Source organism: Sminthopsis crassicaudata, chromosome 3 (assembly GCF_048593235.1).
Source record: "Sminthopsis crassicaudata isolate SCR6 chromosome 3, ASM4859323v1, whole genome shotgun sequence".
Lineage (NCBI taxonomy): Eukaryota > Metazoa > Chordata > Mammalia > Dasyuromorphia > Dasyuridae > Sminthopsis > Sminthopsis crassicaudata.
Window position 1 is genome coordinate 440,267,805 of NC_133619.1, and position 14,043 is coordinate 440,281,847.

Here is a 14,043-nt window from a genome sequence, read left to right on the forward strand (position 1 = left end):
TTCGGAAACTCATAAATGCATAAAACAATGTGTAGTATTGTGTAATATGGATGCCCCATAAAATAAAATAAAAATTCAGTCTTCTTCTCTGGTACAAAGGGAGGGCCAAAAATACTTACATGGATTTTCCAGATCAGAAGGGGGCTGTAGCCTTAACCTCCATGATACCCATCCCCCAAACTGCAAGGTTCTCTCCTTTCCCAAACTGCCTTGCATTTAACTAGTGTTCCTTCTCTTTATATTTATTCTGCATGTACTTACATATGTCATCATATGCTTACATACTCTAAGTTTGTATGTTTACTGCAAGGAGGTAATGTTTTATTCTCTGTAATGCTCATATTCCCTGTGCCAGGCCCATGGCAGGCATTCATAAAATACTTGCTGATTTTTAATAACTGATTACATTCTATGGAAGGGCTATGCTAGTAATAAGAAGTAGTTTGAGGTGGGTGAGAGCATTTTAAATTCTTAGGGATTGGTTTCCTGCAGGAGATAGCATCTAAGCTGGGTCTTGAAGGGAGAGAGTTTCTAACAAAAGGGAAGAAGATACAAGACTTCTTGTGGGGACCGCATTGGATTAAGGCTCAGAAGCAAAGATGGAATAGAATGTTCATAAAACAAGTCCATCCTCCACTCAGCTGACGTGATTTTCTTAAAGCACGGGTTTGATCACCTCACCCCATTCCCAATTTAACAGACTCCCAATTGTTCCCTATTACTACCAGAATCAAACTACCAAATCCTCTCTTTAATATTTAATATTTAAGGCCTTCTTATACTTTACCCTCAAAGCATTCCCTATCTTGTATCTATCTGATTATTAGCATGTTGTCATTCCCTTCCCCACCCCCCACCCCCATCCAATTAGAATGGGAGCTCTTTTCTTTCTTTTTTAAACATTTATTGTACCCTCAGTGCTTGAAACAACACCAGGTAGAAGAAACTTAATCAGATATTGAGTTTAAATTTGGCTTCAGACACTTACTTTAGTATGACTCCAAGCAAGTCACTTAATCCTGTTGCCTCAGTTTCCTCATCTATAAAATGAGCTGGAGAAGGAAAGGACCAACCATTCTAGCCTCTTTGCCCAAAACATCCCAAATGGGGGCATGAAGACTGAAATGACTGAACTATAATAAAATGCTTGTCGATCAACTGTGGCTAGGGTGGAAAAGTAATACGAAATAAGGTTTTTCAAAGCATGGCTATATGTTATGCCAGCCTGAGGAATTTATGCTGAATTCTAGAGTCATTTAAAACTTTTAAACAGGGGAGTATTGTAGTCAGAATTGTGCCTTAAGAAGTTTATTTTTGAATTGTCTGAAGAGTAATCTAAGAGGAAAGAGACTTAAAGGCAAGGATATCGATTAGGAAATTATTATCATAGTATGGGTACAACGTGAGAGAGGCCTGAAAGAGAGTGGTAGATTTGTTAAATGGAGAGAAGAAGATGGATGCAACACATGTGAAATACGTGATAGGACTAACAGAATTTGGCAAATGACTAGACATGTGGAGTAAAGAAGGTTCAAGGATGAAGCTGGATGCCAGATAGAATGGTAGCAATACAAAAATAGGAGAGGGTGATAGAGCCATGGACAGGTTTTTGGTAAATAATGAATTCTATTTTGGGGTGCAAATGTATACTCTGATGAAGACATTCAGTAGCATTAAGATAAATAGTAATCCTAGATACCACGCACTAACATAGACCATAGATATTACTAGGATTAATTTTGGTCAAAAGCAAGTTCAAGGCAATTGTTCTCAATGCACATGAGTCCAAATCTAAGGTGGCGTGAGTGCTGTCTGTACACTTTACTTCTCTTTCTCCATTCCCAACCCTCCTTTCTCCAAGGTATTTTTGGATATTCCAGCCACTGTTTATGAACAACCAAAACAGTATCACAAAATATCCGCAAAAGATGACATGCTGAGTAGTTTTGTTGTTTTGCAGTTTTATTATTTATCTTTTTTTTTTTTTTAAATTCAAGCATCAGTCTAATATCTCAAGGTCACTAGAAAATTAGGCAGGCCTAAAACATATAAGGTCAGTCAATATTTAAAATATAAAAATTATATTGTAAAACAGACAACTGTGACAATGTTCACAGTTATGTGCATTTCTTCTACATAACAGAAATAATGAAGAAAACATGGTGGCTTAGTAATAAGTAAGACCCAGTAAGTAATGAATATAATATTTTAAATATAAAAATAGAAATAACAGTTAATTCTATTAAGAAACCCTTACCCATCTTTGTTGAGGTCCACTACTGCCACATCGTAGCCAAATGAAGACGCCAGCCCTTCTCCTTCAAACAGATGTTCAGTAAAAAGATGTGCAGATTTCATGTCTCTCTTTAGGAGAACCACAGCTCCACTATGGTTGGCTCTTGGTGCACCAGACACAAAAGTGATCTCATCTTTAGAGACAATACTTTTTCCTGAATCCAGTGAAAAACCTAGGAAAGCAAGACCAAGACACACAACATCACAACAAATTTCTATTACAGGAAAAGATGATGTCACTGGTGTTTCCATTACTATCACCTCCCTGCCCCAACCCAAACCCCATCTGCCTTTTCTGGCAAATGGAATACAGAGCCAAGAGCTTTGGCATTCAAGTAAAAGAAAAAACAAATGATAAGAACGATCAGTGCTTTCTAGGCATATTAAAGACTTCAAAAAGAAAATATCTACTCTGGTTAGCATTTACATTGCATGAAGCATTTATACAGTTTATAAATGTAACTGTAACTTCATTTTAATGATGGTAATTGGGCTAAGTGCAACACTTAGGTTATAAAATATGCTATATAATGAGAGCTAAATGTAATACAGTACATATTTGTGTATACACAGAAGACATGATTTGACTTTCAGCAGAGCTGAATCCATGCAGCAAGTTGTATTCTACCATTCCACATTGTACAATACAACAATTAGGTTTTGATCTGTTGATAAATCTTCTTTATTCAATCTATTCTGTAACCAATCAAAAGAGAAATCTTTAATACACAATAGATAGCACATAAATGTTTCGAAGAGATTTGGTCTTGGTCATGGACATGCAAAAAAAAAAAAGGCAAGATGTAATGCTGATGATGTTATGTAATATTTGAGAAGATGCATGATGGAAAAATGCTATCTATATTCAAAGAAAGAATTATGGAGTCCGGATGCAGATCAAAGCATACTATTTTCACTTTTTTATTCCATTCTCATGGTTTTTTTTCCCCTATTGTTCTGATTCTTATCTCACAATATGACTAATGTGGAAATATGTTTAACATGATTGCACAAATATAATCTACTTCAGATTGCTTATTGTCTTGGAGAGGGGAGAGAAAGGGAGAAAAATTTGGAATTCAAAATCTTATAAAACGGAACATTGAAAACTATGTTTACATGTAATTGGAAACATAAAAATTATTTACCAAAAAATTGTAATATTTAAAAAATGAGTAGTTGGTAACAACAAAAGTTACGATTTTCTCATCGAAATTTTTAGGGAACACACCTTATAGGAACTGCATCTAATTAACTCAGATGATTTGCTAGAAACTATTAGTGGAATACAAGTACTAAAACATCTATGTTTATATACACGGTATACGTGTAGATGTATATATATACATATATGCTTATGTATGGGAGGAAGGTTGTAGAGTAGGGGTATTGACATGGTCAGGTCTTGAGGCATAAATGCCAAAACTTAGACATTCAAATTGAGAAATGAATCCTAAACAAAAGCATAGCAAATGCAGAAAAGTAAGCTTAGCTTAGCCACTTTGTTTTCCCTAACCAATAGTAACATTCACCACTACTGTCAGAATTCTCAAAATGAGAGCTTTATATAATATGATATATAAGAACAGGAGGTTTTGCCCCAAATGTTCCATTATCAAGCTCTCACTGAGAAATGTTCAAGGACTGAATTCTTGCTATCAAATGGTTTATATTGTGGTTTGGATTAAAATGGAGACTTAAAAAAATGCTGACATGTAAAATCAAGGTGGATTAATTAAAAAAAAAATGACAAAGACAATTTACTTGTCATCATCTCCAGAGTCACAGACCTAGGTAGCTATTCATCATCACATCAGGAGATTTGTCGACCCTTACATTGGGGGGCTGTGTTTTGTAAACAAACTGATCAGGATCTGTATAGGAAACACTGGTCAAAAAGAGAAGGCCTGTATACACACACGGGGAAGAAATCAAAGAAAAAGTAATTACACTTGGTAAACAGAATGACAACTGTTATATCTCTCTTCAGATAACCAAAGATATGACAGCAGCCAATGGACTCCAAGTTGTGGAGTTACCTCCTCAGACCTCAGATACTTCTCCCTTTATTCACAAGAAATAATAGCCAAGAATTTGGTTATCAAACAATAAATCTACAGACAGCTAAAAAATATAACCAGTGATGGGTTTGCTTTTTTGTTCTATCATTGAGCCCTAACAAGAGAAAAAAAATAAGTGATAAGAACTATCACTATATCCTAATTTCTAGAGATATTAAAGACTTCAAAAGAAAAATATCTTTCTATTTAACATTTATATAGCTTGAATCATAAAGCATTCATTCAGCTTATAACTGCAGGCTCATTTTCAGGATGGCACTGGAATGAGTGTAACACTTGGATTATAAGCTATGCTATAATGAGAGCCATTCATAATACATGCAAACTTATGTATGCACAACAGGGCAGGATTTGACTTTCAGCAGAGTGCTCCATTCTATATAATGATTATTCATTCAAAAGGAGGCAAAGGCAGTATGAGAGAGAGTTGCAAATATTTAAAAATACAGCAAACCTCCAGTTAAAACATTCAGGGGAACATAAGCTCCTTAAGGGCAGGGTTTTTTTTTCCTTTTACTTTTTCCTTTGTATCTCTATTATTTAGCACAATGTTGGCATAAAATAAATCCTTAATATTGGATTGACATGATTGCCTGATTAATAAACATTTGCTGTTTTACTGAATTAATAGCTAAAGCAAAGATTAATTTTGGCTAACACACTCAGTATTTCCAAATAAAACTGACTTGAAAAATAAAAGATGGGGGTAGTCTCTTAGTACACATTCACATACCAAGCTTGTATTCTGACATCAATGTTTAACTTGAAAAGTATAACGAGTGTGGATAAAATCATAATGGGAAGGACAGCCTTCCTTTCCTGGCTCACTGCCAGAAAATGCACATGTATTGACTCATACATTTCAGTCTTAAATCATGACATGAGTTGATGCTCCCTCAATTCCAACTTTTGAGGCATTTTCACTCCATCTTCATCAGTACTGTCTTTGAATGGCTTCCATCTTATTTTCTTCTGTTTTTTCTTGCTCTTTAACTCAGCCTTTTAAGTGTAAATAAATAGTATCTTCAGGACAGGGGCTTTATTTTTCCCTTCCAATTGGTAATTCCTTATTGAATCTGCCATTTGTCTATAAAGTTAAAGCAAAATATTTTTATAGAAGGTGGTCTTAATAGGCCATAATTTTCTCTTTCCAGCTTCCTTATTTGCTAGGACCACAGGACTTGAGTTGGTAGGACTTCAAGTATCATCAGATCCAATTGCTTCATTTTATAAGTAAGACATCAAAAGCCGAAGGTGGTAACAGGAGTTTCCCACGGTCACGCCAACCAAGAAGTAAAGCCAAGATTCATTCTCAGATCTTCTCCTGCCAAATCCAGTGTTAGTTCTATTGTATCAAGGACTCTTTATCAGTTCTATCCAGGTACTTTCTCCTCTTTGTTTAAGGCAAATTCCTCAGCTTAATTTGGATTGGTTATTTTTTTTTCCTTATCTTTTTGCCATGAAAACCACAGTAATTGTTCTTCAAGTCAACTGACACCAAGAATTATACAATTCTAAAGTTTATTTATAATTACCATAGTACACTTGAATAATTTACAACAGCCATTAGTAATATCAAAAAGTCTTAGGCATTAAAAGATTGACACTTAATCACCATTTTACAAGTCTTCATCATAGCTCTAGCAGTATAGCTAAAGCTAGAAACTAAATGTTACAAGCCAGGAGCCAGCTGGCCTGGGCCTTTCTGTCATACTTACCTTTCAGAGAATGATCTAAATCACAAAATAAGAAATATAAGATCTTTACCATTCCGTGTAGTTATTCCAAACATAATGAAACTCTTACAAATACATTCATAAAGAAGTCTGGTAAAGAGGCTTAGCATTCCATGTGAAAATTCATATCTGGTTATCTTTTCTCTTTTTTTCCCCCCATTTCAGGATGGTTCATGGTTAAATGTCACCAGTGAGTATAATCCCTTCTTTCTATGTACAAAGCAAAAGGCCATTACCTCCCAAAGCCAGGAATTTCTGGGAGGCCACTAATTTGGGGAAAAGATTATTCTTTTTAAGATATTCCAAATGAAGCAGAATTCCATTGCTAAATAAAAACAGGTATAGACAGGTACCCTTCACTTCGACTTTTATTAGGCAGAAATCAAAGGAACTCTGGAGTTCTGAGATATTCAAGTTATGGGGAATAATGCTTTAGAGAGAGGGACACGAGGTTGTCACATAGCAATAAACTGGCCTGAAATGTTTGCCATCTTCACTTATTCCTACCTAAATAACTGTTAGCTGGAACAGGAACTAGACTTTCATCATGATCAGTCTCACCACCAACTTCATAAGGCCCATCTTCAAAGATATTCATGTCAAAAAAAGTGTTATTCTTTTGCTCTGCACGAACAATTCCTGAAGAAATGAAATGGCAAAAACAAATGGGAATGAAGATAAAAATGAAAGAAAACAAATGATTCCTAAAACATTTTCTATGTGATCAATGAAGAGAAATCAACAGAGTTGAAAGGAGAGTAAGAAGTGAGAGAGAATAATGATGAAGTGGATTCATAACAACTAGGGTGAAAAGAATATTACTGTCACCCATGCAAATTCTAAAGAATTCTAATTTTGCAAGAAAATTGAGATTTTAATAGTTTTAAAAAATATGTCACAAAACAGATAAAACATGATATTTGCTATAAAAAACTATAGAACATGTATGTATGTATGAGAAACTGACAAAAACTTCCTCTATAAACAAACCAAAATCAATTTAGCTTCTTTACTGTGATGTTAAAAGTCAAAATTTGTTTTTTAACCCCCTAAGAGATAGGTATGATCAAGTTATAACTTTCTAAAACTTTAGACATATAATTTAATTTATTTTTTTTAATTAATAATTTTTTATTATATATATATATATATATATTTTTATAATATTATCCCTTGTATTCATTTTTCCAAATTATCCCCCCCTCCCTCTATTCCCTCCCCCCTTTGACAGGCAATCCCATACATTTTACATGTGTTACAATATATAGACATATAATTTTAAAAATAAAATTTAATATTTTTCACTTGTCGTGCTGCTCCTGCAAATAAAACAAAAAACAGAAATAAAACCTAACTTCAAGCTCATTCTATCTCCTCTTATGTCAGAGCCTTGTATTATTAACAAGAGCTGACAGTTACACAGTTCTTTATGGCCTACTCCTATGAAACAGGAAGGACAGTTTTAGTATGATTATTTTGCAGCTGAAGAAAATTAGGTCAAAGAAATTAAGTGATTTGTTCAGGGTTACCTGGAAAGAAGTGTGGCAGAGTTGGGGCACAAGGCTGCTGCCTTCAAATCTACTGCTCCTTCTAAAACAACCCTGCTATGAGATACTTTTCCATCAAAAGTGGAAGAACTATCTTTTTGCAGAATTAACAATAATTCCTTCTTGTTCAAAAGAAATCATCTAAAATCCCTAAATACCTGTGGCAAGGCACAGGAGGCATGTGAGAGATTACACATTTTGTTCAAGAGTCACATGGGCTTAATAGATTAAGTAAAAATGTAATTATGAAATTTATCAGATGGCCATATTTATAAGAATCATTTTTAATAAGAATCAAAACGGTTTTTTTTAAAAGACCCCATAATTAAGAAGAAAACTTTAAAAGCTTTTTTTCTCTAGGGAAAATAAATAAAATTCTTATTATTTTTTTTAATCAGGGAAATTTTTTTTACCAGAATTAGAAGTCCAGCTGTTCATCTGTTTTCCAACACTTTGGATGTCTGATAAAATTATTTGTATTATACCAATAAAATTTTTTAACATTACTCTCAATTAATAACTGGACAATGTCTACTTCATTATCGGTAATTCAGCCAGCCTTCAACTTGTCTGCCTTCCCGTCTCCCCAAATCATAGCTTTTCCCTAAACTGACTATCTCAGCATCTCTTAATTCAACTGGTATCAACTTAACTACCTTATTGCAGGCATATGACATCCTAGGAAAAGATGCTGAGTTTTTATGCATTCACTTTTCATTCCTTAACTTTTCTTGATACTTATAGATAATGATTTGAGGGAAAAAAATTCACTTCTTTAAGATGTGTATCAGATATCAAACTTGATACTAGTAACCCATTGTAATCACACCAAAAAGAAAATTATATTTTCCATGTATCATGTAGTTACCTAAATATGATGCATATTAAAAACAGCAAATTAAAGAAATAAGGATGAACTAAAAAAATATGACTTTGATGAAGAATGTAAATATGGCATTATAAACATTTCCCTTTAAGTTATATAATTTAAAGGTAGGAAAAAAATCAGGATATATTTTTTTTAACCCACACTTGCTTCTTCTATGCTACACTCTTCAGGGACCAGGTATTGCTTATTCTTTTAAAGTCTAGTTTAGACATTTAAGGGATTAATTTTTTAAAATAGTGTAGTTTTAAAATAGTATATCAATATTTTTACTTCTTTATTTCATCTGTCTCTTGCATTTGCATAAATAAAACTGTTCCCCTGTTTGGGCTTCTCCTTTCCTATAGCTATATTAAAATGTGTTCTTTATTAGGTGCTTAAAACTTAGAGATTTTTTTACATTGTTTTCTTCCAAAATAAAGATCCTACAGATCATTCTTAGCACTATTTTAAAAATTTTCTCCATTTGTTATCTAGTAATAAAGTACTCCTTTAGAGAAACTTAATCCTCACTATTAGAGTGAGTCATGGTAGCAGTTAAAATACTTTGAATCCTCAAAATTAGCTTTATAGACAATGACCATTCCAGCTTCAAGACTTGGTGTTTTGTACCCAAAATTAAACCTAAGAAAGTAAAAATTCTTTGACAAAAGTAAAAACCTTCACTTTTTGTGTGTATAAGGGACACACACACAGACACACACAAACACACAGACACATGGTTTCCTACCTCTTCCTTATTCTACTTAATCTGTCTAATCATTTATTTTCAATTCAATGCTGATTAAAAGAAGTTCTTTTTTTCTTTCTTTCTTTTTTTTTATAGATAACTGTTCATTTCACAAAAAAGAATACACAAGTTCTAGCCACCCACAATTTCTCCCATGGCTCTCAGGAGAAAAATAATTTTTGTTTGTAAAGAAACAGGTTCTCTTACCTTTCCAATTATAAGTGCCTGGGGCTCCAAAAACTATATAATGGAAATCTTTAGTAAAAGTTGCAGATACACCTTGCTGACAGGAACCAAATTTCTCATGACCTCTCAAACGGCCATCACAAAAACTCCAATCTCCTCCATCCATGTCATCTTCAATGGTAAGAGACTGACTCAACACATAGCATCTCCCAATTATGTCTCGAGACTCCTGTTTGGTGTTAACATGTTGCCTTCTCTCATACCGATGGGCACATGTCTGTGAGATGTAGGAGATAAAAGGACAATTAAGTCTGTAAAAATAATTCATAATTCAAAGCTTTGGAGAAATAAAAGCATGAGCAATTCTATGAATTACAATAATTCACTCATCATTTTAGGATCTGATCAAAAAGCATCCTCTAGTTGTTTGGTGAGATGACAATTAGACAACATTTTCTAGTTCTCACCCAAGGGGATGTTACAAGTGCAATTATTAGATGCTAATTCCTAAAGAGCAAAGAAGAAACAGCAAATTTCAATTTATTATAAAAATTTATAAAAACTAAATTATTAACTATAAATATATATCAAATATAGAATATATCTAAAGAGTTTTTTATTCCCTTCATTTTTAGTCAACTCAATACTAACAAAGTAATAACTAGAAGTTTCACATGTGTCTACACATACATGTGTATATTTACTTACATATGTATTGCCTACACACATGCATATGTACATGTATAAGTATATTATAATTATTATAGAGATAATGTTGGTATACAGTACTTCTAGGGAGGAGAATGCCTCTCTACCAGAAGATAAGCAATTCTTTTACAACTTGCACTCACAGATTAAGTGATTTGCCCAGAATCATGTAGTTAAGAATGATTCCTGATGCTAAGGCCAGCTTCCTACTCACTATATAACACACTACCTGTCATTTACTATATGTGTTGCTTTAAAAAAAAAAAGTATATATAATCTAAAAAAGGTAATACTCTATATTTTTCAACCTTTTATAATAAAATCCATAACAATCCTCCAGGGTTCCATGAGACATATATTGAAAATCAATGAAAATGCTCATAAATTTCAATAACTAAATTCTTTTTCATTCTTTTCTTAAAAAAAAAAAAAAACCTACCCCCAAAAAACCTACCATAAAATAACAGAGTCCTTTGTTTCTTAAAATGCCCTTTATTCCTTTTTGCACAAAATATAAATTCATGCAAATATAATAATGACTCAATCCATAAGAATTCACACTAACTTTTTATAGATCTTATATTTCTTATAACAATTTTAAAAAATCCAGTTTCATGTTATATCAGTGAAGTTTACTTTAGGTAAGGAGTCTTAGAAAATCTCCTGTAATCCTGAATTTAAGTGACTTTGCTAAAGTCAGCTATCAGAATGCAGACCTTACTGATTCCAAGACTACCTTCTATATAATATGTTACCCTTAATATTTCAACTTATATGAACTACAAATTTAGTGTGTAATTATCAACTCCTATGGCTTTTAAATATCTTCTATATTTAGCATGTTTGAATTTATAATTAATAAATCTATATTTATAATTTATAAATTTATAGTCAATAAATTTATTCTAAATATTTATATGTTGATGCAATTTGTTTTGGAGATAATCAGAGTTAAGTGACTTGCCCAGAGTCACACAGTTAGTAAGTATCTGAAGACACATTTGAACTCAGGTCCTTCTGACTCAATCCACTGAACCTTCTAATTTTTAAAAGGCAAGACAAACCTATTTAAAAATATATAAAAAAATAAACATTTCCACAGATAGTCATTAGTAGCAAAGTCTAAAATAGCTGGTCCTTTAAGCCAGCTTAAGTTTTTAGTACTTACCACCACCTTTCCCCCTGGCCCCTGACTCTGGACAGTGACACCCATCCACTGGTCTTCCTTACTCTCAGCATAAAGGTCAACTATGATATTAAAAGAAATTACATATATATATTTAGCATTTTGGAGTTCTTTGAGAATATAAACAAAAATATGTTTGCTTCTTTAAAAAAGTTTTTTTTAAAAAAGATATTACCAAGAGATACATAGAAATTATTACAAACCTTGGACAAATTGATACTTATTCATAAGGATGTTTAACAATATTCCATGTATTTATTTTTAATTTGTGAAATAAAATAAGCATATTCATAACATAAAAATAAAATGATTCTTCATAAAACTGCAAATCCATTATGTACATCTTGCTATTCCTTTTAAATATATAATAAAATTATAATGTAAATTTTTTCTCCCCCTCAAGATGGCAACCATTAAATATAAACATGTATATGTACATATATGTTTATATATACATATACACACATATAAAATCATTCTATACATACTTCTATCAATTCTTTCTCTAGATAACAGATAGTGTCTTCTATTATGTGTTCTTTAATCAACTTGGGTATTTATAATAGTCAAAATGACTTAGTTGCTCAAAGCTATTCTTAAAACAACATTGCTGTTACTGTATACAATGTTCTCTTGATTCATTTTACTTTGCTCTTAATTTTCTCACAAAGCTATCCACACTTTTCTAAAATCAACAAGCTCATCATTTCTTGTTAAAAGTTAAGAACTCCTGCTGTTCTTTTTTTCCTTTCTTTTTTTTTGCAAGGGAGAGAGAGGAGGAAGAGGCAAACAGGGTTAAGTGACTTGCCCAGAATCACACAACTAGAAAGTGTCTCGGGTTGCATTTGAATTCAGGGCCAGGACTCTAACCACTGGGCAACCTAGCTGCTCCATATACCATTGAAATATACATCACTATATCAATGCCTTTTAACTCTTTCTCCTACCCTTTGGCCCTCTTAACAATACAAATAAAATACCAAAAGATATTAATACCACTCTAAAGTCAAGGTAAACAAAAAGACCAACCCAGTACCCATCTGTACCAGGCTTGTCAACAAGTATTCCTTGAAGATGGCATCTTTCCATTACTGTCACTCGTTCCTACACTTAAAAGCATAGAAGTATTTCTTAAATTCCATCTTGAAGCCAAGACATCTAAAATTTATTATTTTTCAACCTAATATATCCAATCAAGGAACACCAATAAGACTATATAATAATGAGTAATAGCAGTCTTCACTTGAAATAAGTGAGTAGAAAAGACCTCAATTTCACTTCTTTTTCTAATAATGTTTTTTGAGTTGTCTTCCCCATTGCATCATGAAGTGAACTTTCTGTGGGTAAGAATTTGCCTTTTTTTGTATACAGAGTACTTAGCATGATGCATGGTATACAGCAGGCACTTAATGAATGTTTGCTTATTTGGCAATTTAAGCTTCCTTTCTATGTCCCCAAAGTGCCAGTGATACGGATTACCCTTACCAATCTAGAATGATCTTCTTATTTATTTCTATGTTACTTTTAACTCCTAAATCATCTTCCTTCGAGGCAAGTAGCTGAGACTTCTGAATTTGGGATCAGAAAGATATCTATTCAATTTCTGCCTCTGATACATGACAGCTGCTGTTATGACCACCGGCAAGTCACTCAATCTGTCTAAACCTCAGGCAATACTCTGAGGCTATCACAAGATGGTGGAAGTTTCCACATCAACTCACAAATCACCAGACCTTGACATACTGACATAAGCAATATTCATTATTTAAGCTAATCAGGGACCTGAAATCTAAGCTCTATTCGAGCGAAATACAAAAGTTAAGTGAAAAACAACATTTAAGTAACTATTAAGTTCTAATTCCATTTCTAAGTGTAACCCACCATGGAGTTTTATACAAGTCCTCCCACTGGTTTTAGTATTTCTCCCCAGTAAGACGATAGTATTAAGTCTTATCACCAAGATGTAAAGATGATGTTTTTGGAAACTGAGCGGATGCCCATCAGTTGGGGAATGGCTGAATACGTTATGGTATAAGGATATTATGGAATATTAATGTTCTATAAGGAAGGATCAGCAGGATGATTTCAGAAAGTGCTGGAAAGACTTCCAGCTAAAAGAAGTGAACAGAACCAAGAGAACATCATACAAAGCAACAAGAAAATTATGTAATGATCAATTCTGATGGACGTGACTCTTTTCAACAACAGAGTAATTCAGGCCAGTTCCAATGGTCTTGTGATGGAGAGAGCCATCTGCACCCAGAGAGAGAGGACCATGGAGACTGAATGTGGATCACAACATAGAATTTTTACCTTTTTTGTTGTTGTTTGCTTGCATTTTATTTTCTTTCTCATTTTCCCCCTTTTTGATCTGATTTTTCTTGTGTAGCATAATTGTATAAATATGTATAGAAGAACTGTATATGTTAACATATATTGCATTACTTGCTAACTAGGGGAGGAAGGAAGGTACAGGGAGGGAAAACTTTGGAGCACAAAGTTTTGCAAGGTTAAATGTTGAAAACTCCATATTTTGAAAATAAAAAGATGACAGTTTTGCAATCTAGGACTGGTCACTGGAAAATTTAAAACAGAGGCAAGCGAAAGAACCTATGTCCTTCTTTCACATTGTAAAAAGTGTGCAAAGATATAATTGTAGTTAATAGTCTATTAACTGTAAATGAGGAG

At 33.2% G+C, this 14,043-nt stretch overlaps 1 protein-coding gene across 3 annotated transcripts in view; it reads right to left on the reverse strand.

Annotated features, from left to right (window-relative positions):
* ITGA6 (integrin subunit alpha 6) overlaps positions 1-14,043 on the reverse strand; it is a 100,593-nt gene that overhangs the window by 30,885 nt on the left and 55,665 nt on the right. For 2 of the 3 annotated variants that reach the window (XM_074303118.1, XM_074303119.1), the window contains exons 3-6: positions 11,338-11,417; positions 9,483-9,738; positions 6,620-6,751; positions 2,258-2,468 (exon numbers count right to left, since the gene is read on the reverse strand). In XM_074303118.1, the coding sequence (XP_074159219.1) occupies positions 2,258-2,468; positions 6,620-6,751; positions 9,483-9,738; positions 11,338-11,417 (679 nt within the window). Of the gene's footprint in view, positions 1-2,257; positions 2,469-4,085; positions 4,203-6,619; positions 6,752-9,482; positions 9,739-11,337; positions 11,418-14,043 lie in introns of all 3 variants that reach the window. The other variant, XM_074303120.1, reaches the window with a different exon arrangement.